The following is a 13,090-nucleotide window of genomic DNA, read 5'->3' on the forward strand; positions in this document are numbered from 1 at the left end:
TAGACAGCCAGCTCTAGGACACCCTACTTGAGCAGGGAATTGGACAAGATGACCTCCAGAGTTCCCTGCCAACCTCAACAATTCTGTGATACCACAACATCTCTTAGAAGTAACAAACCAACAGAGCATTTTCCTTAAAACTATTTCAAAAGGTAGACTATTAAGTATCAGTAAAATATTGAAGTGATTCTGATCCATCCCAGCTTTCATACATGGTCCTCTCCCTTCTCTTTTGCCCCGGGTTTTCATTCTTTTCAAAGTCAAGGACTCATTCGACACAGCACAAAAGAGTGTTCTATTCATGAAGTAGTATTCTGAGATTTCTGGCTGTGTAAAACTTCATTCACCAAACACATGGGTTGGATATTTACAGAGCCTGGTTTCCCATCTGACCAATTCGGTAAAAGGAAGACCAGAAACTTCTGCTCTTCCAGTGAATACAGCTAGCTCCAGTAGCATTATTATTGCCTTTTTAATTTTTAAAAGGAAAAAACAAGAAGAGATTCACTGAAATCTGCCTAAAAACAAAGCCCAACTCAGTACTGAATTTCTCACTTAGTATGTTGAGCTCAAGCACAACTTTTATAGTGCTGACATGACAGTCTAACACTCATGCCAGTTGATCAAGTTTTTGTGATCCGAAGATCAACAATCATGTCTCTTCATAAGGATTTCACTCCTGTTATGTTCTGGCATACCTACTCCCACTGTGAAATTTCTTCTGTTTTGCGTAGATCATGCATTTCTTAATTGTTTTCTCCCTTTATCCAAGTAACAAACTTGTTGTTTGTCAAAAATAACTCACCTGAAATAACTTTTTGAAAGAATAAAGAACAGTTTTATTTGAGAAGTAAGGATTACCATGCAGAAGTTGGAGACCAAAATGCAAAAAGAAAATCATACTACAAGCCTTTTGGAGCTTTACTACACCACAAGTAAGTGTCAAGAAGAAATGCAAAGTAACTTATTTCATGTGGAAAATAAAGTAAACTTTTTGTCTTGGAAGGCACAGTCATTTGAGCTTTGGCTGCAATGATTATTATTGTGCCTCATCTGCACATTTTACACAAAGTATTTTAAATGAAACAGTACTGATTTACACAAGTATCATTGAATGGCTTGGGTTGGAAAGGACCTTTAAAGATCATTCAGTTCAACCTCTGCAATCTTAAACTAGATGAGGTTGCTCAGAGCCCCATCCCACATGGTCTTGAATGTTTATAGGGATGAAGCATCTACCACTTACCTGGGCATCTACCACTTACTAAAGCTGCTTTAGTGTTTCACCACTTTCATTATTAAAAAAATTCTTCTTTGTATCTAGTCTGAGTCTACTCTCTCCTAGTTTAAAACCATTAAAAACTTGTCTTAGCACAAGCCGTACTAACATTTTTCCCTATGTTTCTTTTAAGCCCCATTTAAGTACTGAAAGTTAACACAAAGGAATTGATTTGTGAAAATGACAGCCTGTATAAGGGACTTCTATTGAGAGCATCTTACTTCACAAAGCATTTCTAGGTGTTCTTTGTGCAGATGTTCTAGTCACAATCTTCTACAGTGCTCATAAACTTCATCATCAGTTAACATTTCCTTTATAAGCATATATTAATCAGATTTTAAAAGACACAGAAAGATAAGATGAACCACTCTTAGTGTTCTTCCCAAACTAAGCTACTATTATTTTGCCAGAACTGCAGTTCACTCAGAGAAAGAGAGAGAACTAATTCAACTTAAAGTGAGGAAAGCATAATGTGATATTTAATATAGTAAGTTAAATAGGTCAGTTAACAAGAGATTCCAGGTTACATTTTTCTGCAAAAATTACACCTTTTATACTCGAGAAATGGAAGGTGGTGGGGGAGACACTTTGCAGAATGAGCTATATATATTGGCTGCCGTTCTTGTGGCAGTTTAACAGGGAAACTGAAAACTTCATTATTTGCAGGCAACTCATGTAAAAACAGTGTCTTGACAAGTTACTCAGCCTTCTGTTCAATCATGTTAACCTCTTTTCACAGACAGTTCAGAGTTTCCTAACTCTTCTTTCTCTGTGTGTAGATTTTCTTGTGCTAAGATAACACCTTTGGAAAAAAAATCATGTTTTTACATCAGCAAACATCTGTTGTTTTTCTTACAAAAATAGGATACCTCATACCCTTTGACAGCAAAAACTAAAATAACTCCTTCAGTTCTCCAAGTGATTGCAATGCAAATAATAACTCTACTATAAAATTAAAGGCCACTATCCACTTTAAATAACAGCTCTAACTAAAAAATATTTTAACCACGCCTTTCTTCCCTCTTTCTTCTGCCAACTTTTCCAGCGTTCGTTCAATAGTTCTTTGTATTGGATATTTGTTTAAAAGATTGAATGTGCAAGTAAATACCAAGAAATTTCTAATTTTATGTGTAGACTTCAAGGACAAAGTGAGATTGGTAAGATATATTTGCTTTTTAGTTTTAAAAGTTCAGATTTTAGTTATATTTTTCTATTATTGTATTAATATACACTCATAATATATGTTCACTTACATTGGATGTTTTAATTCCATTATAAGAACAAAAGCTATAGAGTAGTATAGTCCTTTGAAAAACTGCATAGTGCAAATTAAATGCCAGAAGCTCCAGTAAATGGTACATCTTGAGATCCACAAACATGTCAAGAACTCCTCTTTCATTTCATCTGTTTAATAGACCTTTAGATTTACACAACTGATAACCAACTTGTCTCACGTGCAACCACCTCTGCAGCACCGTTTTTTTAAGTGTTCTATGTGCTCAAAAGCCTTCAGATACTTGTATACACCTAGAATGTCTGTGCAATGCAAATTTGAAAGCTAAAAATTAAAATGTAGTAATATGAACACTAGTCAAGGTTTATTTTTTATTCGTTAGGAAGCCACTTAGAACATCCCACTCTGGGTGATTAAAAAAGGATAACTGTCCAAGCAAGGAATGAAAAAAGAAGCCCATATAATAAAGAAAAACTGAATTTTCTTCAATATTGATTTAATTATGAAAAATATTTAAGAATGATATTTCAGAAAAAGAAGCAGTTTCTTATTAATCCAATTTTTGTACATATACCACAACAATGTACTTCTGATGAAAAAAATCTTTTTCAGTGATGACAACCACACTTACTGCTAGGTTGGAATTGCACTGCCTATCATGTTTGAAACTTGAATTTTTCTTTTTCCTTATAATCTTGAAAGTGCAACAAATCATAACTGTGAGAAATGTGACCTAGGAGCTAAGAGGTATGAGTGTAGGCACAGAGTTCAAAGAAAAAAAGCTTTTCTGAAGAGAAGTTCATATAGTAGTAGTATACCCTACATAGCACAGTTTATATTTGGAAGATTAGGTTGCTTATTTTAAATACTCTAAAATTTACGAGTGATTTCAAAGCACTGTGATGAAATTCTAATATCTGCACCTTGTTCAGGACATTTTTTACTATTAATTTCCAACATAAAATTGTATAATTTTGTTTTTAAATATTCTCTAAAATACATATATTTATCATGGCCAATATGAGAAATTTATTTAGAGAATACCTTCCGTAATCCTGAACTCCTCCAGACCCCCAAATTTATAGTGCTGCATGCTTAATAGCAGCATAATTGAAGTCTGTGGATGGTATTTCTTGACTAATCCATTCAGTACCAATAGCAGAGCCAAAGAGTTCCAGACATCCAATTCTACAATACATGAAGTTTGGTTATTTTATTAATATTCCTTTCCATTGAAGGATTTCATTACCCATTCCTGCTATGAAGATGAACAAGAAACAGCTAATATTCCCCCCATGTTTTACGGCTTATGTCAAGGAGCAGTAAAGGCAGACTGCTTGGAAAGGACAGTGTAGCTGGAAGCCAAGAGCCACAGAAGGGTGGGCAGGGCAAAGCTCTCTCTAACAAGGACACAGTCCCATGGCACCTGAACAAAAAAGAGAGCAACCAGGGCCAACTAACATATCAATGACTGCCAGATGAGGCTGTAATAACAGGGCAGATCTGAGGTCAAGCCAGAAAGATGGGTCAGCAAGGTAGGGCCTGAAGAGATGAGGTTAACCAGACAGTGCTGCACAGATCAAGGCAAGGCTATAGTAAATGAGGCAGGTCCAATTTGAGCTGCACCAAGTCTTCTCCCAGACCAGGCAGCAAAACCTCTGGGAGAGCAGGGTTATGCACTCTGGCCCCTGACATAATGCTACATTTCAAGTGCTCATTGAACTTTCCCCTGCCTCATTTTTCCATCCCAGATGGTGGTTTTGCAGACACCTAAAGAGCTGATGCCAAACCTTTTACAAAAACATAACAGTGATGGCTAAAATCAATTGTTTCACTGACCTAACAGCCTTTGGAATAACTAGGATCAACAGTGTGGGGAACTACCCGTTTCCCTACTATTCCCACAGAAAATCACATTCTGAAAAAAATGTGCACAGTCCCCTCACTGAGAATTACTATTAAGTTTGATGTATCCACTTTATCTACAGCAATGATGGTAGAAAAAATGCCCAGTTTGAAATGTGGTATTTGAAGCCCACGTGGCTTGTAAATTCTCAGTATGAGCAACTTGCACAAGGATGAAATATGTGCATCCTCTTCAGAGAGGAAGGTCTTGGTGAAAGACATGAGTCCACAGCAACTTAGAACTCCAGTGAGTGTCCAGAGATCTCCTGGAAGCTGGAACATGGTGCTTCAAGGTTCAATAAAGAATACTTCAACCCTTCTAACTTTATTTATTTATTTATTGCCATGTTTAAATTAAAAGTATTTCCTATAAAAGATATTCACATATTTCATTTGTATTACTGTGAGTTATTTAACAGAAAAAAAAAAAGTTATTCCAAGATGGAAAACCTCTACAAACAGAATTTGTTTGACAGAATCAATGTTCTACCTAAGTTTTATTACTGGTTTGACTGTGGAAATGAATGTTGAAGTCTCCCTGCATGAATTTGACATAAAATTGAAAACAGATTCTCCATTGCAGCATTTAAGAATGGCAAATGAACCAGGAATACTGATTCTCTCTGCTTCCTCTTCTGAAGAAACCGGTTTTGAAAATGATTAGTATACCACTAAGACACATGACCTATTGAACTCAGCAACAAAAATACACTGGCTTTTTGATGATTAAATAAGTGTGCTTGATGTGTGAGGCCCATAGTATCCAACTACATGAAGCTGCTAATATTTCTCTGTTAAGATTAATTCTTCCATGAAAGATTCCATCTGAGTCACCAAAGGAGCTGCAGCAGATAAGCAAAAAAATGAGAACGTTAAAGAAGAGAGGCGAGAGGCAAGGAGGAGAGTATAGGAGAAAGAAAAGAAGGAGAGGGAGGAGAAGCCAAGTCAGAAAGGGACAGCAGCAGCAGCAGCAGCAGCAGCAGCAGCAGCAGCAGCAGGAGGAGGAGGAGGAGGAGGAGGAGGAGGAAATAACCCCTTCCACTAACAACACTGATGAAGAGAGACTCAAATCTGGTATAGTAGCACACAAAAAAGTATCCATTCATTCCTATGGAGCTATTTGCTTCTGATCCATTACATATATATGTCCTGAGCCAGATAGTAAGGAATTTCAGCAGCTGTCAAATTCTTGTTTTCCTAAGTAACACAATGAATTTGTTCTCCAAGTAGTGAAAACCTGTGATATTTTTCCAGCCTTACCTTGTTTATTCAGACAGCAAGCAAATTATCAGCCAGGAAATAAATCTTGGAGCATAATCTTGAAGAATTGTAACTAATATGAATGAGCAACAGGGCTTAGTTTTCCACAGATACATACACACACACAAAAAAACAGCTTTGCATTTAGCCTCTTGAAGGTAAATCCAGATACAAGAATATTTACTATCAAAAAGTAACAATATTCGAGTCAATTAATCTTTATTCATGGTATAATTAAGCACGCAGGAGGCATGCTTATGCACACATAAGTGATAGAAGCACTAAATATTTGTCATGATTTTTCAAAGACACCAAAGTTAATGTCAATATAAGATGTAGCATTTTAAGCCTTTTTTAGAGGTTTATTGAGAACAATTTTATAAAAATACCATAATGTAGTCTATGATTTAGAAATAATATTTTTAGAAGTGTTCCACTGTGTATCTAACTACTTATTAATGTTTACATTTAAAATCAGAAAATAACTCCTGGAAACCTTTTTTTTCCTTAAACATTACTTGACATCACACAGAAGTGCTACTCCACGGAGTACCCAATGCTCTGGAGGCTGACGGGTTCTAAGATCCATAGCAGCAATGTAATTCAGATCTGTTCGACTGCTCTTTTTATAGACAGGACACGAATACAGACGTGGATCTTTTGCAGCTGAAAAGACAGAAGAGACATAAAGAGCAATTAAACTAAGTTGAAAAAACGGGGTCCTAAGGAAATGATCATTAGGCACATGGAAAACTGAATCCAAGTTCAATAGTATACTGCTCTCTATTTGCTATTGCCAGCTGAAGGACATATATGCTTTGAAATTTCTGTAGGCTTAAGATTTAACATGAGCACTTCAGAACTGATACAAAGCAAGACATGTAAATGGACACTCTCGAGTAATCAGTGTTCTTATTATATTATATTATAATCCATGTATCTTGTAGGTTGTGTATGCATACTTATGTATATGTTATGTTTTATATATATAAATTACATTCATTTATGGCATGACTGAAAGAGATTATTTAGATTTAGGTTATGGAGGCTACAGAGATTACAAAGTTTTTATATAAGAAAGATGGAGTTTTCAATCTGGGATACATATTGACAATATATACAGCTTACCTGTAAATGGGTTACAAGGTTCTTAACACCATTAGGACCATGTATAGAGACCTATATACATGTTAGGAAAAGTGCCTACTTTCAATTATGAAGCAAGTCTGAAAACACATTTTGAATGGAAGACTGGGAAGTCTCCCCCATTAAAAGAGATTTGGTATGTGTACAATGATTAGCAACAGCTTCATGAAATCCCTACAGCCCAAAAGATTTTGATGCAGTTAAATAAAAAGTTTCATTGAATTCAGTGGAAATAACATCCTTTACAATACTGTTACTTACTGTTATTCTCTGCATATATCCTTATAACCGGCATCGGCTCGAAGAGCACCTTGGGCTTAGATTCTGTCAGTCTCATGTTTCTTCTGTCCCAACCTGCTCCTTCCAAATACAGCCCATACACATAGACACCTTCTGAAGGAGGGCTTGTGATATCATCCTTCATCCATTTAGTGACTTCATTGCACAGCACTACACTGTCAAGAGCCCACCCTTTGTTAGCTCTTGTTATTTCCTGCCCAAACCAGAAACAAGTAAGGTGGTTACATTTTCATATGAGCACAGAACCCTTTTTCCCAGCAGTTATTAGAAATAAATTTGTATGGTCATAACATATCCTCTTCAGTTAAAAAAAAATTCTTTACACTATCCATGTTCACAGAAGTTTGACTTTTCTCTAAGGGAGTGATGGCATGGCACTACTAGAAAGTTTTCAGTACTTTTTCCAAAGACCATACCAAGTAACACAACCAGTGAATGCCCATGGTAGCCAGCTCTTGTGAAGACAAAAATGTCACATATTTGATGAGATGAGAAAACACAACCTGCATGTGGTAAGTGAAACATATTTTCTGGGATTACCTTCCATTTCCTGCACCTCTGCTCTTCAATAACTGTATTCTTAATAAGTAAGAGCTCACTCAGCTATAAAGCTATGTAAAGAGACTGTAAAAACCCATGTTTGTTAATACACTGGACAATATTCATTTCTCAGTTGCCCAATTTGTTACTAACCCATGCAAATAAGTTATGGCAAACCAAAGTTTTATCCTGGTCTTCCAACGGCTTCAAAAAATCTGTGTTTGAAGTAATTGGAATGAATGCTTGCCCCACACTGCAGTTATTTGGATGATCTAAAAGAACTCAAAGTTTATAGCTCAGCAATCATTCTGGCTCTTTCTCTTTCTTATTTCTATTTGTTTTACCACACAGCAAACCCCAGAAATGCACTCTGGTATTTACTTGGGATATTGGGTTGTAAATTCTGTAGTTTCCAACTATTTTGGATTCTGCTAGTAAACCTTTTACACAAGCTTGGATGCAAAAGATAGTCCCAGTTTAGGACTGTTCACTCAAAAGAAATATTGTGTTATGTAATTCCAAGGCTATATGCCTGATGTTTTACATTACACTACCCAGACCTCAGAATAAGAGGGAACATTTTTCCTACATCACAAATCTTCATTCTCTTGTCCAAAAGTATGGGGTTTTTTTCCTGAGGTCCCATTGTATTTTCACCTGAGTATTCTTTTTTAATTTTACACATTCCAGGTGCTTACCGTCTCCAGTATGTCCCTTTATGCTGACCAATGCAGGCATTTATTGCCTCCTTTTAAAGTACAAAAGTTGCTGTGACCGCAACACAATCACCAAGTCAACATACATACATTAGCAAGTACATCAAATATCATACTTCTATGTATTAATAAAGAAAAGCCTCTCCCACTTCCTGAAGAAAGACTTAATGAACTACTGAACACCTGAAGTGAAACATAAGACTAATTCTGAATAGCTTTTCTGCCCAGTCTCCTGTCAGCTAAGTACTGAACACAGAACAAAAGAGAGGGGAAAAAGGCAAATTCACAGCCCTTAATGACCATTCTAAGAGATATCTCAATAGAAACCTGAGACGAAATATTTTTTCTAGTCTACCATAATAATGTTGTGAGGCAGCCTCTACTCATTGGGCTTTGGTCAACACAGGCAACATATTTTAACACATTAATTGCTGATATACTGAAAAAGTATGTGTGAAGGAAGAGCAGCTCACTTAGGAAATGTTAGACAGTCATACATCTTCCTGTGTGTATAAACTCATCCTTCATCAGACAATACATTTTATTTTTAAAAACATGTAAAAAAATAAGCAGAATAAGACTTCAAACACAATTTACCTGTCTCACTGCAGTTAAAAATCCTTGAGGATTAAAAAACCCTGTCATCCAGAAACAGTTTGGCCGACTTTCAAAGATCCACTTGTAAAACTGGTGGTTTCTTTCTAGAAGTTCAGTAAACCAGAAACCAAGTGTACTGGAAGGCCAAGATGCCTAAAAACAGTAAACATGTTTTAAAATAGCATGCTGCTGTCAAGAAAAGCTAAATCCTCCCATGGTAATAAACAATATAATATTAGCAAAGCATATTTGAAGATCATCTATCATATTTTAACTTTAATCTGATGCTTGAACTTTGCATCTCACTGAAACCTGAAGCAAATTCTTTCTCTGTTCAAATTCATGTCTGCTATTCCCTTTACACATTCAATGCTCTCTGCAGTAATTGTCCATTTTAATGACATTTTTGCAAGGCTAGACAGCTGTATAAACTAAGAAGAAAAATTGTATACGTATTTATAATACCAAGGTCAATATATCAAGACAAAATGACTTCTGTAAAACTGTTCTGCATTTTTATTCTTCTGAATAAAACCTTAGGGGAACTGAACTTGGACTATGTGGAGATATAGCTGTTTTGTGAAGCATCTGTTTACATCTAGGTTTTGTACCATGAAAACACTTTTTCAGCAGAAACAAAACAAGTAAACAACAAAAAACCCTCCCCATTTTTCTTCCCATCAGTTGCTGCTAACAGCTCTAATTATCCCTGATAACAATTTCTATGGGAGAGGCTAAGAGCTGGAATTGTTTAGCCTAGAGAAGACTCAAAGGATATATTGTGTTTATATCTCATGTGGAGAATGAAAGTAAATGGAACCTCATCCTTGTTAGCAATGGGAGAGAAGGAAGTGGAAACAAGATGAAATGTCAGAAATTCTGTTTCACCTTAAGGGGTTTTTTGTTTGTTTGGCTTGTAGTTGGTTGATTGGTTGGTTTTTAATGTGAAGGTGATCAAGCAGTGGAATGGGTTGCACCTCTCTGATTTTGGAGACTCCTGGAAAACCTGCTTTAACTGACCCTGCTTTCAGAAGTGTGATTAAACGAGACTATTTCCATAGGTCCTCTCCAGCATCTACTATTCTCTAAATATGTGGCTATTTCTCAAAGTACACCGATTTTGACCAAGATGGACAGGCCACTTCTACTAACCCAGAAAAGGAACATATATAAATTATATATGTTCAATAAGTAACACCAGCATAGTCCACTATTGTGGGTGTTATTTTTTAAAAGTCCGTAATCACATTTTAAATGTCTTTCCTCTCTCTTGCATTTTTATCCTGTCAATATGCATTAGACTGTTAAAATGGCAAATATCTGCATCCTTCACATTCATTTCAGTTTTTATAAATGAAAGAAGGCTTGTTTTGACTATGTTTATTTTAGCACAAAATCTATTCCAGCAGCTGCACAGCTCTGGTTAACACTTCTGAAACTTAGTTTGAAAACATGTTTACTATAAGACTAGCAGTTTAAACTAGTCTCTTCAGAAATAGATTTTTTTCTTACCAGAACAAGTGATGTACACCTACCTTTTTCCAGCTAGCAGGAATCCTTCCATCATACATGCAGTCTAAAGCATCCCTCAGATTTTCACTCATAACTATTGTCCCATCAATGGCAAGTTTTAGATCAGTCAGAGTGCTTCTCACTAAAGAAATAACTCCCTGCATTTGTTGAATCTCCTGTCGCAAAAATATATGCATAGGTTCAAAAGGTCCCATGTTCTTTAGTTTTTCTTTTACCTGTTGGTAGAAAACCAAAGAACCTTCAATAGAAGTGAAAAAATAAAGTTGGCTTTATGGCAAGGTTATGCCCCCATATGAACTTTGAGACATAGCATGTTTATTTATGAGCTTAAATGGTCAGTTTGGCACCTCCCTTGAATTATGTGCAAGAGAGAAACTCAGGATTTGTTCCAAGAGAAAGCTATAATGCTGAGACTGGGTACGTTTTTAGTCTAAGTCATTATTTAGTCTGTATATCATTCTTTGAGCTAATGACACCTGTAGGCTGCTTACCTTAGTTCAAGGAATTCAGCTCTAATTTCAACAAGCAGTTCCAAGGTTCTCTTTGCACAAACCAAGAGTAGTTGCCCCAGCTACTTTGCTTCAACATAGCAGCAATGCCCGGGAACTATCACAATACCAGGCAGTCTTGTATTCTAACCAAACTCACTGATACATTTTTAAACAAAAGTGTAAAACTAACAAATAAACAGCTGCATGAACATAACTAGAAATTTTATAGTGTCAACAACCTGTAGTGTAAAAAACTGATGATCCTACCTACCCATAGTGAAAATGACAACTTAAGTGTTAAAGGGTTTAATATTTCTGAAAAGGTTCTTATAAAAGCACTTCAGCACACAGTTAATGACTTTATTATAAATATTAATTTTGGCCACACTTCTTTATACAAAGTATTAACTGTATGAATTAATTAAAACATGCTCTTAGAAAACTTGTTGGTTGTTTGTCTTGTTGTTTTTGTTGGGGTTTTTTTAATCCATAAAAGGAAAGATGGAGCAAATGTTTTTGCCAGAATTTCATTAACTCACTTCAAATGGTACGTAATCAGCAGGAAGTTTTTCCAGCATATCATCAGCCAGTCTGGCTACAACTGCCTCTCGAGTTTCACCTCCTCCACCAGAGCTGTCTTTAGGCTGAATACTGAGGATGGTGTCCAATACATCTTTGGAAACTTTACTTTGGTAGGTGATATCCGCATTGGGGTGCAAACCAAACACCTCTGGTGTGTCATAAGCAGGAAGGCTCTACGTGGTAAAATATAAAAAAGAGTACAACTGGAGAATTAGAATAAAATCATTAAAAAACACACACACAAAAAAAATCCCCCCCCAAAAAAACCCATAAAACTCACCACACAACAAAACCAAATAAAAACCAGAAGAAAATCCTTGATTACTGTTAAGTAAGAAGCTAGATTTCTTCAAATAGTCTTAAGTCAAATAACTTGCTGTGGGGTCTATTTGTCAAACCACAGCTCAAATTACACCAAGCAAGATGTGTTTTAACAACTATGTGCTATTTTAATAATAAACTTTTATTCTCATATGTCTAGACCTTTTATTTCAATGAGGTTGTACCCAATGTCTCAACTCCATTCTTTGCCCTCATTAATAACTTTGTGCCTTTAGGTATGTCCCACAAGCAAACTGCATGAAAAAGAAAATTTATGTTGCTGTTATGAAGATGATAACATTGATAACAATAATTAGTTCTCACTAATAAATATGCAAACTGCTAGAAATCAGTTTAAAAATCCATAAATGAAAGACAAAATACAGGTACTCAGATGAAAAATTATAGGAAATCAGGAACTTACGAGTAACAAGTGATTAGCTTTCATTTACCAACCTGTATGTACTGAAGGTATTGATCCACCACAGTACATTTGGGTATGCTGTATCCTTTGTAGAAGCTGAATTCCTGACTGAATGTATTTTCACTGAACCAAACCTTTACAAAAGTGTTCATGAGTCTTTTGTCAAAGTCGTCTGTCACACGACCACCATACTGGATCTCGCCTATCATGTAACAAACAGTACTCCAGGAGATCCCCTAAAAGCAAGCAGAAAGCACTGATTTCAGCTAATCCTCTTCCTATTTACTTAGATCTGCCTTAGTAAAAACAGCTAATGTACTATGTCTGTCCCATTTGGAAGAAAGTTACTTTCCTATTACTTTATTATTATTATTATAGTCCTGCATTCCCAAAACAGCTGCAAGGATTTCTCAAAATACAATTCATTGACATATTCAAGAGCATCTTGAACATAGCAAGAAAGTTACAGATATATTTGAATCCTCCTTTCACTTAAAATGCCAACTGTAAATTGCTCTGCCACAGACCTGTCTGTATGACAACTGACCATACAAAAGTGAGAAACATAGGAGTCATTCTTGTATAATCATTGCAAACCACTTTTGATCTCTTCTTGCTGCGAAGATAGGTTGAGGGGGCAAATTTTATTATCTTTACTCAAAATAGATTTAAGCAAAAGAGTATTTTAAATATTCCCTTTTAACTAATTGACTTAATTAGAATTGAAAATAAGGTCTATACTTCTAAGGTTTCTATTTCTGA

At 35.8% G+C, this 13,090-nt stretch overlaps 1 protein-coding gene across 2 annotated transcripts in view; it reads right to left on the reverse strand.

The window, feature by feature from the left end:
• Nucleotides 1–1,730: 1,730 nt before the first annotated feature.
• DNAH5 (dynein axonemal heavy chain 5) overlaps nucleotides 1,731–13,090 on the reverse strand; it is a 140,808-nt gene continuing 129,448 nt past the window's right edge. For both annotated transcript variants that reach the window (XM_063400146.1, XM_063400135.1), the window contains exons 74-79: nucleotides 12,361–12,564; nucleotides 11,541–11,756; nucleotides 10,513–10,725; nucleotides 8,978–9,130; nucleotides 7,086–7,317; nucleotides 1,731–6,344 (exon numbers count right to left, since the gene is read on the reverse strand). In XM_063400146.1, the coding sequence (XP_063256216.1) occupies nucleotides 6,193–6,344; nucleotides 7,086–7,317; nucleotides 8,978–9,130; nucleotides 10,513–10,725; nucleotides 11,541–11,756; nucleotides 12,361–12,564 (1,170 nt within the window). In that variant the 3' untranslated portion in view covers nucleotides 1,731–6,192. The remainder of the gene's footprint in view (nucleotides 6,345–7,085; nucleotides 7,318–8,977; nucleotides 9,131–10,512; nucleotides 10,726–11,540; nucleotides 11,757–12,360; nucleotides 12,565–13,090) is intronic.

Source organism: Prinia subflava, chromosome 1 (genome assembly GCF_021018805.1).
Source record: "Prinia subflava isolate CZ2003 ecotype Zambia chromosome 1, Cam_Psub_1.2, whole genome shotgun sequence".
Classification (NCBI taxonomy): domain Eukaryota; kingdom Metazoa; phylum Chordata; class Aves; order Passeriformes; family Cisticolidae; genus Prinia; species Prinia subflava.